The 21855-nt window shown below is 37.7% G+C and overlaps 3 protein-coding genes and 1 long non-coding RNA gene across 10 annotated transcripts; 2 read left to right on the top strand and 2 right to left on the bottom strand.

Moving 5' to 3' along the window:
* Positions 1–731: 731 nt before the first annotated feature.
* Positions 732–4823, bottom strand: LOC136254795 (uncharacterized). Of its 2 annotated transcripts, none has more exons than XR_010700759.1 (9): positions 4445–4823; positions 4217–4357; positions 4126–4167; positions 2963–2995; positions 2550–2653; positions 2436–2497; positions 2302–2372; positions 925–997; positions 732–874 (listed from the first exon to the last, which is right to left on the bottom strand). It is a non-coding gene; the product is annotated as an uncharacterized lncRNA (long non-coding RNA). The 2 variants fall into 2 exon arrangements; XR_010700756.1 differs by having other exon boundaries at positions 4565–4822.
* A 1412-nt stretch (positions 4824–6235) lies between these two features.
* On the bottom strand, positions 6236–20425 carry LOC136254834 (uncharacterized). 5 transcript variants are annotated; one of them, XR_010700806.1, is made up of 6 exons: positions 20315–20415; positions 8499–8549; positions 7707–7933; positions 7558–7655; positions 6675–7507; positions 6236–6623 (listed from the first exon to the last, which is right to left on the bottom strand). XR_010700806.1 is itself a non-coding variant. In XM_066047604.1 (5 exons), the coding sequence occupies exons 2-5, from the start codon at positions 8499–8501 to the stop codon at positions 7087–7089; spliced, it is 759 nt and encodes a 252-aa protein (XP_065903676.1). In that variant the 5' UTR covers positions 8502–8549; positions 20315–20414; the 3' UTR covers positions 7069–7086. The 5 variants fall into 5 exon arrangements, 3 of the variants coding, with proteins under 3 accessions (XP_065903676.1, XP_065903668.1, XP_065903672.1); XR_010700803.1 differs by lacking the exon at positions 8499–8549 and having other exon boundaries at positions 7707–7943; positions 20315–20425; XM_066047604.1 differs by lacking the exon at positions 6236–6623 and having other exon boundaries at positions 7069–7507; positions 7707–7943; positions 20315–20414.
* LOC136254824 (uncharacterized) lies at positions 9035–11715 on the top strand. Its single transcript, XM_066047584.1, has 3 exons — positions 9035–9777; positions 10186–10499; positions 10560–11715. Exons 1-3 carry the CDS (start codon positions 9273–9275, stop codon positions 10716–10718), a joined length of 978 nt encoding a protein of 325 aa, XP_065903656.1. The 5' UTR covers positions 9035–9272; the 3' UTR covers positions 10719–11715.
* On the top strand, positions 12059–14579 carry LOC136254814 (uncharacterized). Of its 2 annotated transcripts, XM_066047574.1 has the most exons (7): positions 12059–12593; positions 12650–12729; positions 12775–13246; positions 13308–13379; positions 14025–14175; positions 14226–14364; positions 14412–14579. In XM_066047574.1, exons 1-7 carry the CDS (start codon positions 12411–12413, stop codon positions 14461–14463), a joined length of 1149 nt encoding a protein of 382 aa, XP_065903646.1. In that variant the 5' UTR covers positions 12059–12410; the 3' UTR covers positions 14464–14579. The 2 variants fall into 2 exon arrangements, with proteins under 2 accessions (XP_065903646.1, XP_065903636.1); XM_066047564.1 differs by having other exon boundaries at positions 12775–13393.
* Positions 20426–21855: the final 1430 nt, after the last annotated feature.

The following is a 21855-nucleotide window of genomic DNA, read 5'->3' on the forward strand; positions in this document are numbered from 1 at the left end:
CCTTAAAATATTATTATAGTTATGATTATTAAGCTTAAAACTAAAAACGAGACTGTAAATTTGCAAACTATAGGCACCTGAAGATGTTTTAAGTGTCATTGAGCCCATAAACAGACTTTTTAATCCATAACAAGTATATTTGGGTGTGTCCTGTGGTTATATTATAAACTTGGAATAGGGAGCAAATTACAAATCAGTATTCTCTGGATGAGTCAATTTGAAGGGTGAAACTCTAGTAATGGTACTGTGTAGCTACCCATGCACGCAAATAAGAATTGTGGTCAACAAATAATTCCTTTATGGGATGTCAATAATTACATAAAGTCGTCACATATTTCTACTCTACCTAGTGGCTTTAATTTTCAATGGTAGTACTCTCCTATATAACACTTGAAATAATGTATGCCGCACACTTACCAAATAGTTTACCATGTGTGGGCATGCAGTCATATTATTCAACCATGCCAATTGTGCGTGTTTCCAAGCAGTGATGCTCTATTAGAGTGTCACTTAGCCACAAACTGTCCAGATACTTTGGGAAGCCACATGAGCCAACAGGCTGTTCTCTTACTTTATAAAAGTGATGGGTAAACACCACAAACAAATGTTAGATGTGCATAATTTAATGAATCATTCACACCATTTATTATTAAAGCTGTACATAATTATGTCTACTGCCTTATATGAAGCCATGCAACTAAACCACCCAACTACATCGCTATGACGTTTTTTTATATTATTATTTGATAAAATTAAAATCAATTAAATCATTTGTATATACTACATATAAACATCCAGAATATTGTCACAGTTCCCGTGACGATTAGATCTCCAACAGCTGCATGATAATCCACCCATGGAATCCAATGGAATTCTATTAATTAAAAGAGCATGAAATGAAACACAATATGTATGCACTCATACCCAATATTATGGTGACATAAATCAAGTCGATTACCCAATTAGATGTGTTGTAGAAGCGAGTGAAGACTCCCATCTAAAGAAAAAAGGATATGTATGTGTATATGTATTGTATGTGTGTGTACGTGTGCATGGATGTGTGTGCATGTGCGTACAAACAACAGTACACAGCAATTAAATTTACTATTCACTAACAGCTACCCACAGCTACCATCACCTCTCAAGATTCCAATACTACAACTATGTGAAATAAATGTAGCTAACTTTTACAGCTAGCCCTAAATCAAGAGTTAATTGGGGGAGTGCAGTGGTATGTAGGATACAAACATATGTGACCATCTCAGCGAAAACCCGTATAGTTCACACAGCCCAGAATTTTTTATATTTTTATTTCTCAGCATTGGTTCACCAAAGTTTCAGCCTTCTGTGGTGAGTAGCTTTGGAATTACAGAAATAGAAAGTAGGGAGAGCAAGGAAATTGATTTATACAGTGACTATACTAAAAATAAACTACGGGCACTTGCATTCGCAGCAATAACTTCCGTTTGGATTAGTCTACAAAGTTGGAATTTGGCTTACAATGTTCACCATGGATTAGCAGATCAACCAAAGTATAGCTTTAGCCCTGCAGTCACTTGCGCATAGGCATATGAAGGCAGTTTTGTTGAAGAAACGGCAACAAATTTAAACAAATGCACCTGTCACGCAAACCATTAGATCTGCAGAAATGAAACAAAGATTTTCGAACTCTCCATGAGTAGGCGAATAAGATGGTTTATAGTTTTAATCGATCTGAGTCTTCCTTCTTCAAGTACTTGCCTGATAAAAACTTGCTTATTTTTTCTTGTAGCATGAACAATTTTATGAATTATTTTTACATTTTGATTTTCTCAATACGCATGCTTGTGTGAATTAGATGGGTTTTCGCTGAGACGGTCACATATGTGACCACATCTGTGAAAGAGGTCTAATAGCTTTTCCAATGGTATGTACTTGGCAGTCCATAACTTAACTTGTGTGTGTAAGGTATCAGCCTGAAATTTGGTCACCTTACACTCCTAACATAGCAACTCCTAACATAGCACTATTGCTGGATGTAATTTTAAGACAATAGGTTAAACACACGATGGGTTATGACTTGTCAAACTTGGAAATTTGGAAAGGCTATAAGACCCTTTTCACAGATCTGGTCACACTTAGTATTAACAATCTACTTTGACCTCTATGATGATCCTGAATCTAAAAAAGGGCTACTCTGAATGTGTACTTACATATTGCCAATTAAGTTAGACTTTTATACCGTTCTGTGATGTACGACAACACACACAACACACACACGAACTACACATACTGTACAAACACAAATTAGTCATATCTCACCTTACACTGTATGTGGTCCCAGTCAATTTATTTTCTAAGACCTAATTAACATCGTTGACATTGAAGGCGTTCTAATGGAATAACCATGACAAGTGACAGTCATATATGTATGGGATTGAGGGGTATGTCCATACCTATAGTACATATTGTTGTCCACTGTATGGAAAGGTTTATGTACCTCTGGCAGAAAACCTGTCTGAAGAATGAGATATTTACCAAAGATTACATCATTACTCCCACCCACTCACCTATAAATATTTCATACATGATCACTCCAATTGACCAGTATCCAGTATGCCTGTACGAATGTGTTAGAATATAGTCATTCTGCCTTGCCCAGAGGAACATTTTACTACACGTAAACAAAACAAAACAAAATGAATAAAAATATAGTTAGCTACAACACAATTATGAAACAATGAATAAAGTCACAAGAGCATCCACATATTCACTATAACTAAGCCACATTTTTTAAACACAAGTGACCTCAAAGTTTGGTAATGCCAATTATGGGTACACTATGGTATGCATTGAAATATCAATCAAAAACATGTTTGCTAAAAAGTCACTGTCATATTTACACAGCACCTTCGAATTACTGTGTCTGACAGGTTGTGCTGGGCCAAACACTCACCGTCTATCCTACACACAACCTACTCACTTTATGGTGTCCACTTGCACCAACTTCTTCACTCTGTAAGAAAAATGTTAATGTGATTGTGGTATTTGATTACTGATAATTAACAAGCTATATTCATTACCATGCCACAGTGATCAAATACTTAAAATGACATTTAATTGTAAGCCACACAGTGCATCCATTTGTATACCTTATGGCCTCATATATGCACAAATTGGGATTGTCCATACTTTATTTAAGTATGTAATGGACCAGGAGCCCATAAGTGCCAGCAGACTATGAACATCTAAGTAATCTGAATTTGTCCCTGGCATACTGCATGTGTGTGGTGTAGTATGTACATACGTGTGTGTGTGTGTGTGTGTGTGTGTGTGTGTGTGTGTGTGTGTGTGTGTGTGTGTGTGTGTATGCAAGTGTGCCAACCCCCTCTCTGCTATCTTTATGCCACCATTTTATGGCGGCTATAAAAAAAAAAAAAAATTAAAACTAGACTTGGTCAGCAAGCAGTAAGTGATATTGTTGCTGCCAAACATTTGCCTGAACTAAGTGATCAGTGTTGCCTGAAACAGGGACCTTACCATTACTTTTAGAGCAAACCTTGTGATATGTGATTGTGGTATTTAATTACTCATAATTAATAAGCCTCTTAATTATATTCATTGCCATGACATTACTATTCATGCAATAGAGGTTTGCACATTCTCACAAAAATATTGATCAGAAACCAACCAGCTTCGCAATGCAGTGGAACCTTTCTCATACAGACATTTTGGGACCCAGAAGTTTTGGCTAATTTTTGCTGTAATATAGAGGTATTCCTCTTTCAGTGGTCAAAAATGTATTAACCAGACCTGTTGGGACCAAAATTGTTGTCCTTATTATGAGGTGTTTCCTATTGTGTTCTTAATTTGGGGAGTTTGTTAAGAGAAGTTTCACTGTACCTTCACAGTGCATACATCATATTCTAGCACCATAACACTGTTGGGTTAAGCCAGGCTTGACTGGTTTCCAAGCTGTACCGTAGCCCATGGCCAGGTTATAGTGTATGAAGTGATAGTCCTTACATGAGGACTGTATGACCATGAGAACTGTACATACTATGAAAAACATTTTCTACTCACAAAACATCCTCCAATAATAACAGTTTACACACTTTGGATGACACATAAAACAATTATACTCACTCAGGTACCAGGAGTTGTTGGTAGTTGTTGTCTACGATCAGCCTAAGGGAGAAAATCAACCATACCTCTGACTAATGACCTTAGTATATACCTTCTCGTCAAGGACTACATGCTATTGAGCATGCATGGCAACTGGTTGTTAGGTGACTAAGAAGGAGCTTGTTACATGACATAGTCCCCCCTTACAAATAAGACCACCTCTTTACCACAGTGATCCAAACAGATCAGTCCACTAAGGAGGTAACACAGATGGTTGTTACGACATCAGAGTAACAGAATAAATATTGTCATAATCAGACAAGAGGTGTCAGTTATCTACCTTAGTATTTGACCAAATGGCCATAGGCCAAATAATAGCATTTTTGAAAAAGGCAATCTATCCACCATAGTACTCCAGTGATTATACCTGTAGGGGAAGTACCCTTAGCACTTGACTCACCTCAGTAGCTAGGTCATAGCCAGCAATACGAGCAGTTCCACTAATACACAATCACAGAGAATGATTTAACAAATAAAAGCTTAGTACTGACACCGATTGCAGATAGACTCATGCCATTGATTGCCAATAGATATAGAAGAACTTTGTTCACTGCCTAATGGTATTAAACGCCTCACTATAATAAAGTTTTAACTCTAAACTAATGCCCACCAGCGGACTTAAAAATAGGTCCACCCATCGCCAAACCTAATGCACACTACGCGCCGCGAGTATTGTGGTAAGAGGTTACTTATTGTTACCACTATTTTAGACTGACAATTAACAATATAAGATTATTAGAAAATCTAATAACTATTGCAATTCCAAAATAGTTAATTGTCTACAAATGATGGAGATGGAGATATATAGTCACATATACACAGTACAGTGACTATAACACAGTAGTTACATGTAACATATAATAGCCGGTGTAACTCATGTTTGACATGCTATCAAACTTAGCATACTAGCACCTCTTTATGGCTTTATATTTTAGTTGTGAAACCTACATAGTTCAAACTACTCTATGTATATGTAGCTAGCTAGCTATATATTGGAAATGCATCATTGTGTTTTTTTTTTCAGAATCAACTGCAAAGAGAAGCTGAAAATCCATTTTTGGGTATATATTAGACTGAGCCGCAGTGTGAAATAAATAATACATGGTTCATTGTTATATGGAAGTATAATAGCCGTGATGCCATTAATATACTACAGCATGCATGTTATTTGCTTTCATATTAATCTGTTACTTGAGTATCACAAGCCAAGCTACTACATGCATGAATACTGTTCAGGGTGAAATAGCATTTTTGTGGTGGCTTTCACATGATCACATAAGGGTTTGGCAGGGTGTAGTATTTGTAAATCTGTTGATGATGGGTTAACTGGCTATAGTTTTAATGCAATTATTTGCACATGCTCAATGAATATAATTAATATTATTGATGCAAGTCCTGTGGAATTTACAATAAAGTATAGTGCATCAGGATCTCACTTGGTATAATTGCATATGTTACAGATGTTTGTGTAACTTCATAAATAAAGGAGACTTGGAACTGTCCAGTCTCAATTGTACCTATTTTTATTAAAACTGGATATCCTTAAATCCACATGCATGCAAGCACAACTTTTGAGTATCAGTGTGTCGATGAAGTAAACAGATTGCTCTGATGATCATCCTCATCTCTGTTTGATACATCCCAAGGCCATTTACACATGACTAATAATTAGTGGTTAATATGACGGGTCCATAGTAACTTAATTAAAGTGAAGGAATACAATAAAACTCTTAGCATCACAAGTGAATTCATGATCTTTATGATATTAGAGTGTGCAGGATGTGGAATATGATCACACAGTATTGGCTAGACCTTTGTTCCATTGTTATTTTCCTAAGTGCTAAGGCATACTTGAGACCTTCCAGATGTTGCAGGTTCTTATTTTAGGTACTGCACATTAAGAGAAGTGCAGTTTTATGAATCTGTGAAAGCCTATAAGTACATACACATACACGTGAGAACTAATCATATCACCAAGGCCATCACCAAGGCCAACAACACACTGACAGGAATAATGTCATCATTGTCCACCAATGTGATAACTACTAATTTTTTTTTGGTAGTGGTTCATTATAATAGTTGTGTCCATGGTAAATAATTAAATAAAGTACTTCACATGCAATCACTTCATACAAAATATGGCTTGAACCACAAGAATGCCTGCCAACTGTCACATGCTGGTGAAGGATGAAGACCATTATTGACTTGTTACTTTACAGGAAGACTTGTGATGAAACTGAAATCTCTACAGGATTACTTGTACAAGTACTTGCTATGCTGATGTTTTAAGTGTAGAATTCCATCATCAGCTCCCATTATGTTAATTCAGTAAACACCTTTGGACCAAGAATTTTATATATGTCAAAGGTATTTAGGGCTATCCAGATGATGCAGGTTCATATTAATGTTGATTTCATCTCATGAAGCTTGGCTCAGTCTCAATCTTAGCTTCATGTGAACTAGGTATGAGGTATATTATAAAGAGTGCTAGGGCATACACAGATTGTTACCTCATGCACTCCTGTTCGATACAGTCAATAAATGCCAAGCATGGCTATAGCAAAAACAACAAAAATATTGACAGGATATGTAGTTGCCGGAATAAGAGGTCATGATCAGGACAATGGTAGATATATATGCTAACTTTAATATTTATTAAAAGTGGCAAGTGACTAAAGTGTAGGCAGTACTGGAGCAGCACAATGTTGGTCACCGCAATTAAATTATGGTCAATTATTACAGGATAAAGCAATATACTACAGGTACACATCTGTATGTCAGACCACAGAATTGTCACATGTCAGACCACAGAGTGGTCACAAGCTGTCAAACTGTCACTTATGTAATTAAATTTAATATGTATTCACAGGCTTTAGCCTTTCACAAGTCCCTAGTGGGATAGCATTTAATAAATGGCATTGTTTATTTACAATCTTTCTTATTTACAAATATACGTAACATATCATTATAGGCTACAGATTTTTTACTATATGTACAAGTATGTACATCCCTACAAAAACGACCATCCTTACTACTAGTATGATAAAGGTACATTACAATAGGATATATAACCTTACTACCACTATAAATTGTTCTATTTCTACCTACTGCCCTATCAAAAGATTGGTCCCACCCTCTTTCAAAGTATGTACAATTAAAATCCCTAGCCCTAAGATGTGTCCTATTCCCGAATAATTTATAATAAACTGAATGCATGAATGGTATCCTAATGTATTTGTCACAGCTCTCCTTTGTACTATTTAGCTTCTTATTTACTTCTATAATTAACCTATTTACATGGTCCATCACTACTGCCTCAGGAATGTCCTCTATGTAAAATTGTCTGTAAGATAATACCATTAACAAAACTGGGGATGAAATAACATGCTATACCTTAACACTTCCTGTGTACAATCCTTTTCAGATACCCACCCAGCCTGGTCAGTGGGATAATTCCTCCACTTGACCAGGAATTGTCTCGGTTGGTTCTTCTGATGAATAAATCACAAATATAAGGGTATATAGCATAAACATATGCATACCTTCTTGTTAGTGGCTAAAACCCTTTCTACTTCATAGTAGACCGAGTGGGTATCTGAAAAATTAGTTACAGCAACAGTAGCAGTGGTGCGTGTACCAACAGTGGTGGTATCGGTTTCTGTAGCAACGGCAGCAGTGGTGGAGGTAGTGGTATCTGTAGCAACAGCTGTGGTAGTGGTATCTGTAGCAATAGCAGCAGTGGCGATGGTGGTGGTATCTCTTGACTCAGCTACATCATTCTGTACAACAATTACATACATGCATGATTTAAAATACAACATTGAATTAGCTATAGCTATTTGACCAATGACCATGCATAGTCCTGAGTATAGCTAATCTATATAGCCAGAGAGAGAACCATCATTATTATAAATGAGAAAACACAATAAGTAGAGTTAGCTTATAGTATGTGCGACCTCGGTCTCGTGCGACCACAATCAGATCGTAGTAAAAGATCTGTGTGGGCACGGCAAGGTAAATACAAGAACTAAACTGACAAACATACATACATACAGAAAACAAAAAAGAAGTGATTAGTAGTTACAAATTTAAGGAGACAACTCACTGCAGTTCCTAGCCAAGAAAATTCGTTGTGAGCATGTAATGCAAGTGTTGGCTGTTCTATCTAGAGTCTATCTTATGTTAGATTTGGTGGCAATAGATGTAGTTTTCTTATTTGTTGGCATTGGACATCCATGCAAAAGCAGAAATAAGTGGTCTTGTTGTTGCCTTGAATGTGATTATATACATCTAGCTTGCTATATAATCGTGCTATAGGTATGGGAAACACTTACCATTTCGAAGCAATCAGATTTGGACTGCAGGTGGTCATCAAAATGACCACGCTATAAAATTATAATACACCACATAATATCACTATAAGACTTACATAGTATAGCTACTTGTATAGCTACTGTACACCTGCATGACATGACGTGAATGGACAAGATAGTAGAGCTTACCTTTGACCTTACATCCACCTTTCCTTGCAGCAAAGCTACTGCGTCCACTCTCTTTCTCCTTGTTTCCATTATAGTCAGTTAGTACGTATAATTATATCGCCTTCAAGTATATAGACCGGGTCGATATAGACAATTCTCTACCTTGTGCAGATGCATAGCCTTCAACTTTTAAAGTATTGCAGGGCGTGCACCTTTTGTAAAGCTATTGATCACCGCGATCTTACTAATGGTTGCTTGATATATTATAAAAATGAAACAAAGGACGCCCGGGTCTTGATTACCGTTTGGATAATGCTGCTTGATTTGATTTTCAATTTGACTTAGATAGTAGCTTATAGATAGCTAGTCTATGTATGTTGCACCAGCGCCTTAAGTTGGCCAGGACTGTATTCGATGGTAAGCACATGCTGCGTATACCTGGTACTAGGCATGTATAGCTGCAATGCATGGGTATGCACCAAATAAGGGGCAAACGATAGAGGGTACAACATTTACAGAGAATTGAGCTACAGAGAATAAAGCTAAATTTGGCGGGATTAGCTGACTGGCGGGATTTAAAACACTATAAAAGACCGGAATATAGGCTATTTAGGTTATATTTTGTGAATGCTTGTTATAGTGCTCAGCAGGTTAATTTGTAGTTATAATATGACTTCTCCGTTAGGAAGCCCGAGCTCCGAGTCGCCTCAGCAAGAACTTAAGAAAGGCATGGAATGTATTGACAACAAGATCAAGGGAAAAATTATTCCCACTGACCCGAGAGACCACCGTCAGTACAAGGCTTGCTTGCAAAATAACCCAATTGCAAAGATAGTGATACCTAATTCTTTGTACTACGACTGGGAGGCTAAAATTAAATTACAGAGAAAATTACACTGCCGTGTTTCAACTTACGCTGATCTCCTAAATTTTAGTCTTGCCAGGACAGGCATTTTCTCATCGGTGAACAGCAATATAGAGTGCAGGCTGAAGAGGGAATTCTGTAAAATCAGATCAAGATATACCGAGTTAATGGGGACAAAAAAAACTGTCTTCAAGGAATCTGGTTCTCGTAAATTTTTACTATTTGAAAAAGAGGTGTGCTTTCACAGTCAACACATAGAAATTCCAGGTAGGTTGGCACTGATAACTTAGCTTATAATCTACTGATGATTCATTGTAGCTGTGTACTAGCTATATATATTAGGCCACATAAACTTAATTATTAGTTCTCATCCCCGCCCACATCACCGTTTTTCTTACCGCATCAAGGATTTTTTGCACCACTGGTGGCTTAGTGCAGCCATCCAGCACCTTTTAAAGTTGGTGCCTTGCTAGAGCAGTCTAAGAAAAAGTGCATTCTGAGCCATTTTAACTAGCTAATTCATTCAATAATGATGGTTTATCTCAGCTATCCAGTTAGTAAAAAAATATATAAAAAAACATAATCCGCCCTCCAGCAATGCTATTTTTAGTGCAGGAGGATGAGAAACTAATAATTAAGTTTATGTGGCCTTATATACCTTGATTTTACTTGCAGGAATGCCATATACTGAAGTACGGCCAAGTACCCAACAACGAAAACTGGCCTTGATAAAAGCTAAGACAACCGAATACTTAAAAGGGTTAGGGGCAATAGGGCTAAAAGCAACAATGCTGACTGTGGAGACTGGAGGAGAAGACATAAACATTAAGTTGGGGAAATCAGGCCGCAGATCTAGAATCGTCAAGCAAAGAACTGCTACCAAAGACACACAGAAAGCTCTATTGCACACCCTCATGGTAAATAATGTATCATTCAAAGTTTATCATGAGATAGCCTCACTGTTTCCATCCCTGCCAAGAGCATATGAGGTAAAGTAATTATTTTATGCACCCATACAAATGTAATGGTTACGTGTCATCTGTATATAGATAAAGAAACTTAAAAAGGAAATAAAAACAACACCAATAACCAGCACAAAAAACAATGAGATAGAAGGGGCTGAATGCGACTTCATTGAGCTTCTAACTGAAGCTGCTACAGACTTGGTTAGTCTACATAATGCCGATAGTTTAACATACGTGACATAGTATGATATATACCAAGTGCATATAATAGCATATACGCAGTGTGAGCAGCCTGCATGTCCTAACTGTAAACTCCCTACACATCATTGTAACTGTGTGATGATAAACATTCTCAACCTTCTAGTCTCATACACAAATACTCTGAGTGCCAACTGTGTTACTCCATTGCCTTGCAAATACAACATATTATGCAGGCTAGGAATCTACATAAATGACAATGTAATATCACAAGTGAAATTTGTGCAGGTCATCTACTGACTATACATAGTACAGAATCCAGAAAATATAGAAAATACAGAAAATATTATCATGCTATCAAGAAGTGATATCATTTACAAAAATTATGCTATTGCAACCATGCAAAAGACTACGTATTGTAAATATATTACTGACCTTATCATGCCTTAAAATTATTAACTTGTACATGTAGCAGAACAATAGCTATTATATAGTTTGTGTTGCTTACACAATTACAACCCCATGTATGAGTGTTTACAAGAATTTCAGGTGGTTGATCTGGATCAGAGTTTACTGCTTGCTGTTCTTACATCAAACAGATCAACAGAGATCCTACAAAGTTCGACAGTAACAAAATAAGAGTAAAGGTATCATTGGATGGAGCGAAATATAGCAGGACATCAAATTTTTGCATTCTCACATTTACGATACTTTGTGGGGAAGAGTTCATCCAATCAAGTATGCCTGTGTATAAAGTACAGATAAAAATTAATGTATATATATAGTATTAAACTAACAAACTCGTAAAGATACAAGCATGCATATGTGCTTTTAACACATACATATATACAAAGCAAAGCCTCCAGCAGCCGCATGCAAAACATAGCCATTGCCACCCAGTGAACCAGCACCGGGATGCATGTACACCACTCAGGTATTCAAGTCTTGTGCAGGGTAATACTCTTGGGGTAGTATTACCTACTTAGGACATACAAAGAGAGGTCGCAAAACCCAAAGTTTCTCAATGACCTCAATACTGCTAAATGACAGTGGCCATTTGCTTCTTTTGATAAATAGCAAACATATATACCAGGCACCCAGTGATATTATAGCTTTGTCAGCTGGTTTCTGGAGCAATTCTTCTTGCTCAAGAAAACAACAGCAACGGCAAAACTACAAATAGAACTTCATTATATTGCCAGACTGATGCTCTAGCCACTTGGCTATGCTTCCTCATACACACACACACACACACACACTGACACACACACACACACACACACACACACACACACACACACACACACACACACACACACACACACACACACACATACACACACACATGCATGTACGTATGTACATAATATCAATACGCATGCTGTATTTCCATTTCCTGGTATAAAAGCCCAGTCTTATAATCCATTTGTAAGCCAGCTGAAAAATCTTGTTTGCTCCTAGTAGCACACATATCATAAGTAAACTTGAGAATTATGCAAGTACAATCACTGGGAACAACCTTTCTAACCTCCAAGATCCTTGATTGTCAATATGACTTAAATGAGATTGATTAGGCACATTAGTTATAGGCACAAGTCATGCACACATCTCCAGAATTTGTGTGTTAAATATATTGAAATCCTACCAAAAAGTACTTTTGAAAGTATCTATGCATACTGTACATTGAAAATAATCTGCTATACAATTTGATTAGAATAATTACTGACATTACAATGGATGTATTTAATGTGTATAGATGTACATGTATTGTCAGTGATCAAGGCATCCGAAGAGTACGAAACTATTGCAGAAGGGATGAAAGGATCACTAGACAAAATCAATTCGCTACTGAAAGATCCACACATTACAATAAATGATGAAATTTATGACGTTGAATTGTTTCTCTGTAGTGACTATAAGGTATACACTTATTAGTAAACTTTGGTATTAGTAAATTACAAGTGTTCAAATTTCAGATGATTTTACTGTTGATGGGACTGAAAAAAGCATCATCACAGTATGCTTGTGTTTGGTGCAAGGTTGACCAAAAAGACAGGTATATACAAAAACACTGTATAAAACTTGAAAGATAATTCTGCAGATGGGATACAGGCATAGAAGACACCGAATATTTAGTCACAAATAGAAGAACGTTAGAATCTCTATATGAGGACTACAGAGAAAAACAATACAGCTGCAAACACTTACCACTTGTACACATTGAGACTGACCACATAATCCCTGACGAACTACACCTGCTACTAAGAATTACTGACATATTATTGAAGAACTTTATTGCTACAGCTGTTGCCCACGATAAAAGATTAATGAAAACTAGATGGAAACTGAAACAAGGGCCAATGGTGAGATCAGTTATTTTAAATATTAGACGCTGTGGAATCCCATTTGACATCTGGATGAAAAAAAATGATGATGAGAGCTCCGACAAAAGTAATTATTCATATACATCATTAGTAGGCTACAGGAAAAAAAACCTGCTCAAATTTTTTCCATCAAAGATCCCATTATGTCATCCTTCCACAGAAGTAAAAAGAGTAGCTCAGTTGTGGATTGTAAGTAGTAAAACTATTAAACTATGTGTTAAGGGATGCAATGTTTGCATTATTGTTGAAGGATTTCAAAGACCTTTACGATTTGATATCGCAAAGGAATCTGCTCACTCAGTACGACCTACTACACCAAAAGGTAACAGACTGCTTGTAAGTTTGTAGCTACAAAAGTTCACATGCATAACGATGTATGCATACTATGGATGCAGTTGTAAAGTACTATATAGGGCTATCGTGGTGTTAAAAATAAATACTCAGTTTTTAAAAATGTGATATTGACTGCTCTATTAGAGTGTCACCAGACTTGTTCTACCACCCCAGCATTGTGCTGTACAGTGCTAGGAAGCAAAGCCCCTCTCCTCCAGTTTAATTAGACTCTGATATGCAAAAAAATGGTAAGAGGGGGAAGTGGTGGATGATTTTGGCAATAAAGTTACTATGAAGCTTACACAGTGAGGTTTAACAGTTATGAATGTAAATTGTTTTGGTGTCTGGATACAGTACATGTCTCAATATAATAATTTTAGAAGTTTGTGGTGGCATTAGAAGTTTTATATTATATCGCTAAAAATAAATACTCGGGGTTTTAAACATGACTGTTCTATTAGAGTGATTGACTATGCTATTAGAATATCTTTATGTTTTGGTACATAACGGTGTCCAATTAAAAAGGGGAGGGGCTTTGCTTCCTTTGTCTTTAATTAGTATATTATACTTTAGTATGCATATGAAACAATTCATATTATGTACAATGAATTTAAAGAACAAAACAAATTTGCAGGCAAAGGACTGGGTCGATGATTATACAGATTTACGAGATGTGCATTGCAGCTACCGCCCACAATATGTGACTCCGTACATGCACATTTTGACCTACCATGTACCACACCTGATTCGCATGTATGGCAACATAAAGCAGTTTTCGTGCCAAGGTAAGGAATACTTAATGATCATAACGGAATATGTAAACTTAAATTCATAGCTGTGGAGAAGAAAAATGACATTTGTAAATCTATATATTTTAAATCTTCGAACAAGTGGGATGCCCCCAAAGACATCGTGGACCATGAGCAGAGGGTAAAGAAATTAAAGGCTTTTGCCCGAAGAAAAAGAGGCTACACGTATGTAATAGTATGAAGATATTACATGTCAATATTACTTTATGCAGCTGGCATAAGAAAACGGCATCCCCTGAGAGTAGACAATATCAAAATCTATGATCTATTGTAAATTTGTCAGTAACTTACACATGCATTCATACATACATACATAATTGTGAATGCACTATTGTACCTCCACTGCAATGTTTTAATACATCAACAATTAAATAAACAAGCTATGGGAATTAAGCTGAGGGCTGGATGAATGTATAAATATACTCGCTGAAACTTCTTGCAGAAGTGTTCCAGAATGCTATAGCTCTTACACAGTGCTATATGTTCAAATTATAAAAATACATAAATTGCAGCTGCTGAAAGGAGTAACAATACTTGGGTGACTGGTTTAATATGTTGGTATCCATGGTAACAAAGCACACTGATGTGGTAAAGTAGCAACAGTACTCTCAGTATAGAGTTACTGATCCATGAGAAGTGTAAGTGTGCAAATGGGTATACAAAACAGTACTTTACCTTAGACGATGCATTCTACATGTATTGAGCCTAACAATGGTAATCATCTTATGGCAATTGTCACTGATTATGAATTTATTTTTTGTGATTCTCATATAGCAGACACCCAACTAGAAAAATGTTATAAGTGTACTCCATGTATGGCGTAATGTATTTCATGGACTCATGGACTGAACTGGAAACAGCTTTTTACTAATAATCCAGGCATTATTTATCCCTTTTAATGCTGAAGACAAAATTACCAATCTACAACTGCTGGTACTGCTCTTCTAAACAAATCACACAGTTCATGCCCACACCAATTTATTAGAATATTTACAAAACACATGTACTTGTGTGTACTTGCAGCGATAGGTGCTACTACTCTAGCATAGATTCATTCCTTTGCTCCTCAAGTACTTAGCACAGGTATTTAGGTTTCAGTAATGAGCCAGTACGTATTCTTAGTTACATAGTCAAGTAGTCTCATGCCCACCCACCTCAGTACTCTCTTACTGATTGACTAGTAAGTTTGTACTAATATACATTCACTATAGCTTATTGTTAGCCTGTATAGGAATAGCCATGCCACCCTACAAAGCTATAAATTGAATACTGTCATGCATTGCAAAGTTTCTAAAAAAAATAGTGCATGCACGACCTTCATTAGTGACTTGTAAGGAAGAGCAGTGCCAGCAGATCACAGTGTAGATCGGTAGTGGTGTCTTTAACCCCACAAGAGAGATGGATTATTGTTAAAGAGCTGTTTTCAGCCCAATCCATGAGTCCAGTCCACAAGTCCAGTTGGCAAAATACATTACACCTGGCTATCATGTAAAAGGATACCTCCCATGCCCTATATATATATACCGTATACGTACAAATTTTCGAGGGACGTAATTTTCGCGGTCCAGCAAATTTCAGGATTTTCGCGATTTTATTTTCGATGATTGTTTAACCCTCAGAAATATTCGCGGTTTTATTTTCGAGGATCACCTCTCGTGACGTTGGCGCCTGAGTTGGCAGCATGGCAAAGGATATTACGTATTACTTTAAACGTCAGTCAAAATGCGATTTCGATTTGTCAAAATTACCGCCTAGTATATCACAAGCTACCATCAAGGCCGTTCGAAAGGAAGTAAATGAAATCGTAAACCCTCGAGGTGATGGCAGCGAGGATGGCGAAGCTTCAAACGGTAGCAAAAGAGGTTTCTACATTAAGATCTCAGGAAAAGAAAAGGCAATCGTTGGAGAGTACGCCTATAATCATGGGGTCGCTGCCGCAATGCGACATTTCAAGGAGACTGGCGAATTCACGAAACTCAAAGAATCCACTGTTCGAGGCTGGCGAGATGCCTATATTAAAACTTACAAAGACCTGAAAGAAGAATCTAGAAAGCGACCGGGGAGCCCAGTTAAAGTAGAGGAACTGCCAGAAAAGCGCCGTGGAAGACCACTCCTACTTGGTGAAGAAATGGAAAGAGAAGTGAAGTGCTTTATTAAAGCCAGCAGGGAATTGGGTACTGCTGTAAGTACAGAAGTTGTTATGGGCACTGCAAGAGGAGTTGTGATTAGCCATGATGCTAATTTACTTGCTGAAAATGGTGGCCATATTGACATAACAAAGGACTGGGCTAAACGAATACTCCATCGGATGAACATGGTAAAACGGCAAGGGACAACGAAAGCAAAGGTGATGCCTTCTGATTTTGAACAATTGAAAGTGCAGTTTTTGTCTGATATCCGAACAATGGTTATGATGGAGGACATTCCTGGCGAGCTTATAATCAATTGGGATCAAGCTGGATTAAAGTACGTGCCTGTTCCTGATTGGACATTTGAACAGAAAGGTGCCAAAAGAGTGGAGATTGTTGGTCTTGATGATAAAAGGCAGATCACTGTATTGCTATCTTGTACGTTGACTGGAAAATTACTGCCAACTCAAGTAATTTATGGAGGAAAGACACCTGCATGCTTGCCAAAGAGAGCCAGTCCAGATGGATGGTACTTGTGTTACACAGAAAATCACTGGTCAAATGAGGAGACGATGATGGCTTATTTGAGTAAAATCTTGTTGCCATATGTAGTTTCAACTCGTCGAGATCTAAACTTGCCAAGCACACATCCTTGTCTAGTAATATTTGACCAGTTTAAAGCTCAGACGACTCAACGGTGTCTAAAGACTTTGGAAGACAACAACATTTTAGTTGCTGAAGTGCCTGCAAACTGTACAGATCACTTGCAGCCACTAGATTTAAGTGTGAATAAACCGATCAAGAGCTACATGAAACGCTTGTTTCAGCTTTGGTATGCTGAAGAAGTCAAAAAACAGCTCAAGGGCAACTCTACTGCAGCCAAGGTCATTGATCTCAAATTAAGTATACTGAAACCTCTTGGTTTAAAGTGGCTGGAAGAAGCGTGCCATTATGTTGAAAGAAACGATTTCATTCGTAATGGTTTTGCTGAAGCTGGCATAACTGAAGTTGTCGATGCCCTCAGTTCAGCTACTAACACTCAATCGTAACTTGATAAGACATTTAAACAGTTATCATTGATTTAAGATTTGTTATAATATAGGTGTATAATCAATGCTGAATTATTAAATAATACAATGATACTAGAATTATTAAAATCAATCATTAATAATACACTTGTAAGTCACCATTACATTTCATGGATAAGTGGAAATAGCTCAAGGTCTTTTTGGGGAAAGCAGTATACCAAATGTTCACGCATACGTTTTTCATCGTAAATGAACTTTGTAGGATCCTTGCCAAATGCAATAGTGGTAGCATTAGCAACCGCAAATAGCCCACACTCTACACCAGTTTCTTGCTTCTGTATCTTTTTAACCACTTTGATACTTTGAGTATTACATCGAAACTGCTTTCTAATGATTCCCAGAGTAGCTTGATCCCACTTTGTGTACCATGAGTCATATATCAGTACCTCTTTACGTGTAGTGCCAACTGTAGTGCCACACACCCAATGATCATCATTTACATGAAATATTTGAACTGCATTGGTTGTGCTCTGCTTATGGGCTTGGCCTTGAAGCAGTGTTAATCGAAGGCCATTAATACTGGGAAATTTCAATTTCAGAATTCGCTGAGCACAATTAATATGCTTATCGGTAAGTTTTTCTCCTTGCTCCAAAATGTGTTATCCTCAAATGTTAATGAAATATCATGAACTTTAACCCATATATCTGAGCGACAAGCACCACCACTATCATGTTTACCACTTTCTCCATCGCCATCAATGGTAGGTTCCACTTTGACCACTGGCACATCATTTCTTGACATCATTGAAGAACTGGGAGCATCAATATCTCTGCTTTCATCACAACTTTCTGTAGCTACAGCTAGTAATAATACATGCCCATGACGCTGCTAAAAGCTTACCTTGCATTTCAGTGACATCACTTATGTGCGAAATGTCATCTTCATCCGCTAAAGCTCTCTGTGTCTTTCTTGTAAAGCTGCTTGGTCCAGCAAATCTGTAGACACATGGCAACTCGACTCCACCGTTATCCACACCTCGACACGTGCAACGCCTTCGTGCCCCAATTACGGTAGCTAAAATACTACCACCATGTCTAATAAAAAGTGTCACAGTACACATGCACGAAATCGTGCGCGGGACATGTCCAACGACCTGGCCGTCCTTCATTATAGCAACTGCAAATGAATCATGATGGTTGCCAAACTCGCGTTCACAATTGCGCTGTTCACCAATGACAGCAGTCCACACATCTTTATAATAGTGATATCCATGAATAGCACTAGTCGCATCAAAAGTCGAGAGCGTTTCACTCACTGCCATGTGGGCTGCCATATCTGCACGTGTTTAGTCGCGACGTTAGTATGCGGTCAGTCAATAAAATTCGAGGATGAAATTTTCGCGGATAGCAGGTCGTCCGCGAAAACCGCGAAAATTACGTCCCTCGAAAATTTGTACGTATACGGTATACCTTTTCTAATGAGATGCAAAAGCAAACTTCCCAGATGCTAAGAAATGATTCTCTATTGCTGCAGTTCATTACATCCTATTAGTGTTTTATTTGTTTTAATTCATAATTATTACCACCTTTAGTTGAATTGTTAGGCATACAAATGTGAATGATAATAAAATGCAACGGACAAAATAAAGCTTTTAGATCACGTAAAATCTCTAGTGCATTACAGCAGGTATTATCTTCGCTGAATTGCCAGACAAGTCTACCAAGTTAATAAGCAGTGTGTCTGACTGTCTGTGTGAACAAACAGCCTACAACCAGTAGTCCAGTCCAGTACTTGACTCATATCTAGCTAGTTGATGGTGGCAAAGAGGGGTGTGACACCTTCGCAAATCTGTACGTGATTTGAAGCTTCACGCGTGATTGCCGTAGTGTGATTTGTGATGTTATTACTGTGTTCTGAAGGACAGTAGTTCGTGATTAAAACTAGTATTGTATCAATGTGAGCTTAGAAATGTGTTTTAGAGAGTAGTTTTCAAACAATTTTAATTATTTGCGTGGGCGAAACCGCTCGAGATTTGTTGTTTTGTGATTTGATAGTTGAAGACCATACGTGAGTTGGAGAGGTGTCATAGCTACTCCCGGGGCGGCAAACTCACTGTATAGCCAGAAAAAAAGCAGGATTAACTTTAGTAGCACAGGTTCGTAAACATTATGCACCTATCAATGGTAAGCCCCACTACCCCCCTCCCGGGCTTACTAGGGGATTAGTGGGGGATTTTGACCTGATTTGATCTGAAACTCTGCCCCACTAGTGGGGCATTTGACCGCTCGAAATTTTAGGCATTTATTTTAACTTGCAAGCTAAAGGAATTGACCTGTTTCCTAAAGTACCTAACAGCCATACTACATGGAGATTTGACCACTAGTCGTTCCCCCATGGGTGGAGAATTTGATTTTTCAAAAAGTCAAATCCCCACCATTTCCCCCACTACGCCCGGGAGGGGGTAGGTATGGGATAACATTGATAGGTGCATTACCAAACAGGCTCGTAAACATTTGTTACAACTTTCAGTTTCTTTATGGACGAACAATGCCTGTATGATTTTACGGTACTGGGCTTTGCAGTGTGAGGACTCTGATTTTCCTTTCCCCAAACCCCGGTTGTAATTAATTGTGTTTGTAGTTTAGTTGTAGAGTAATTTGTATTGTAACTGTATTATAAAAGAATTTACGGATTTTTCGTTTTCGTACTTTAGTAGCACTGTACTGATATATAAAAGTCAGACATCAAAGTGCACATTTGTCTCAAAACAAAGCGTTTTATACTGAGGGTTGGCCACACAGAATACTGAGAGCATAGATTTATAAACCCCAGGCACCTGGGATATTTAACAGGGTGCGATATGCTCAGAGGCTGGCCAGACTGGGGTCCGATACAACCATAGTTTATAAATAGATATAGCAAGACCAAAAAATCATACTAGTACAAAAAAAACTAACCTGCAGAGGTGTAAACGACTCGTGAAGATAGGAGGCTATTGACTGTGATGGTGAGCCCTAGGGTGCGCCTAGGCTTGCTGTGCCGTAACAATTATGACATAGGCGCTTCTGTATATACTTCGCTTCTGTTCGTAATCTATCGTAGTTTATGAAGGAGACACATGACAACATTTTTTTAAAAATTATTTGTACTATGAAAACCGTTGGTTATGAAGTTAACTAGTGGTGAGGCGTTGAAACAAAGAACTGTTCTACCATATGACAACCGGTAAACTGAGAAAAAGTGACGTCTGGATTGTCAGTGTGAGCACATTGTGTTGTCTCCATTGGTTATGTGTATTAATTCTTATCGCGTGTTTTGTACTATGAAAACCGCCGTGTCTAGCTTTCACCTTTTAATGCAAGATAGATTTCATGTTGCTTAATGCTGCTAGAACCGGTAAAGTGACATAAGATTAAAGGACACTGCATGCCAAAGCGTTAAAGGCTTGCTCCTGATATAAGCGCGTACATGTGTGAATCGCAAAAATAAAAATAATAAGTACGCTCAATTGTGCCATATGGCCTAATCCATTCATCAGAAGGAATGGGTGTATCAGGAGGGCACCTCTGTTGTACTTGCTGACGAAAATCTCTCACAGAAGTAGCCTTTGCTACATGCACAACACCTGACTGTCTACGGTCATCAACAGTAGTCCCTATGTTCTCTTCAAGAAATTCCTTTGCCCTACTCTGAAATACATCAAAATGATTCTTGCTTGAATTTAGGGCTCTTAAATCATAGATGAAGTCTGGTTCCTCCAGCTCAAACAACAGGTTAACCCTTTCATCTACTTCCTTCTCAGAAACTGTTGTGTTTACAGACTTATCCCCTGTCAAATCATGATAGAAATGCCTCAATACTGCCTTAGTCATATTCTTAGCTATTCGCCCAAATTTATCAAACATAGCCTTTCTCATTGCTCTAGTATGGTATGTTGGAATGTCACATTTTATAGATTCAATAACTTCATGACAGGATTGGATAGCTGAAGAGATATCTTAGCTATTCGCCCAAATTTATCAAACATAGCCTTTCTCATTGCTCTAGTATGGTATGTTGGAATGTCACATTTTATAGATTCAATAACTTCATGACAGGATTGGATAGCTGAAGAGATATCTGTAGCATCTGCGATCCATAGCCAATGGATGTTTCCAACATTACTGCCAGGTGAATATGTCGCTAAAATTGCTGGTGATAATAATCCATCCTTCAGTTGTTGTATAACATCATATCGCTTCCGATGGTCGGTTGGTAAAAGTTCATCAATTTCAATAGTAACATTAGCACCAGAACCCTCTAACTTTTCCTGGAAAGCAGCAATATCAGGTAAAAGAGAATGCCTGGGAGTGAGGTACTCTACCAATAAATTATTTCCAACGGTTCTGGCAGGAGATGATGATCCATGAAGAAAATTGATTCTATGTTTCTTAACATAAAGACTGTCAGCATAATCCCCTAGGCATGCAGCAAAACATTTGATTTCCGTTTTCAGTCT

The sequence above is a fragment of the Dysidea avara genome, chromosome 1, assembly GCF_963678975.1.
Source record: "Dysidea avara chromosome 1, odDysAvar1.4, whole genome shotgun sequence".
Classification (NCBI taxonomy): domain Eukaryota; kingdom Metazoa; phylum Porifera; class Demospongiae; order Dictyoceratida; family Dysideidae; genus Dysidea; species Dysidea avara.

Coding starts and splice junctions, on each gene's coding strand:
- LOC136254834 (XM_066047596.1), bottom strand. CDS start 8,735: ATGGAAACAAGGAGAAAGAGAGTGGACGCAGTAGCTTTGCTGCAAGGA. Junction 7,944..8,498: donor AATCTGATTGCTTCGAAATG/GTAAGTGTTTCC, acceptor ATTGTTGTACAG/AATGATGTAGCTGAGTCAAG. Junction 7,508..7,557: donor TGTACACAGGAAGTGTTAAG/GTATAGCATGTT, acceptor ATTATCTTACAG/ACAATTTTACATAGAGGACA.
- LOC136254824 (XM_066047584.1), top strand. CDS start 9,273: ATGCTTGTTATAGTGCTCAGCAGGTTAATTTGTAGTTATAATATGACT. Junction 9,778..10,185: donor TCAACACATAGAAATTCCAG/GTAGGTTGGCAC, acceptor TTTTACTTGCAG/GAATGCCATATACTGAAGTA. Junction 10,500..10,559: donor CCCTGCCAAGAGCATATGAG/GTAAAGTAATTA, acceptor ATCTGTATATAG/ATAAAGAAACTTAAAAAGGA.
- LOC136254814 (XM_066047564.1), top strand. CDS start 12,411: ATGTATTTAATGTGTATAGATGTACATGTATTGTCAGTGATCAAGGCA. Junction 12,594..12,649: donor TTCTCTGTAGTGACTATAAG/GTATACACTTAT, acceptor TTCAAATTTCAG/ATGATTTTACTGTTGATGGG. Junction 13,394..14,024: donor CAAAAGGTAACAGACTGCTT/GTAAGTTTGTAG, acceptor ACAAATTTGCAG/GCAAAGGACTGGGTCGATGA.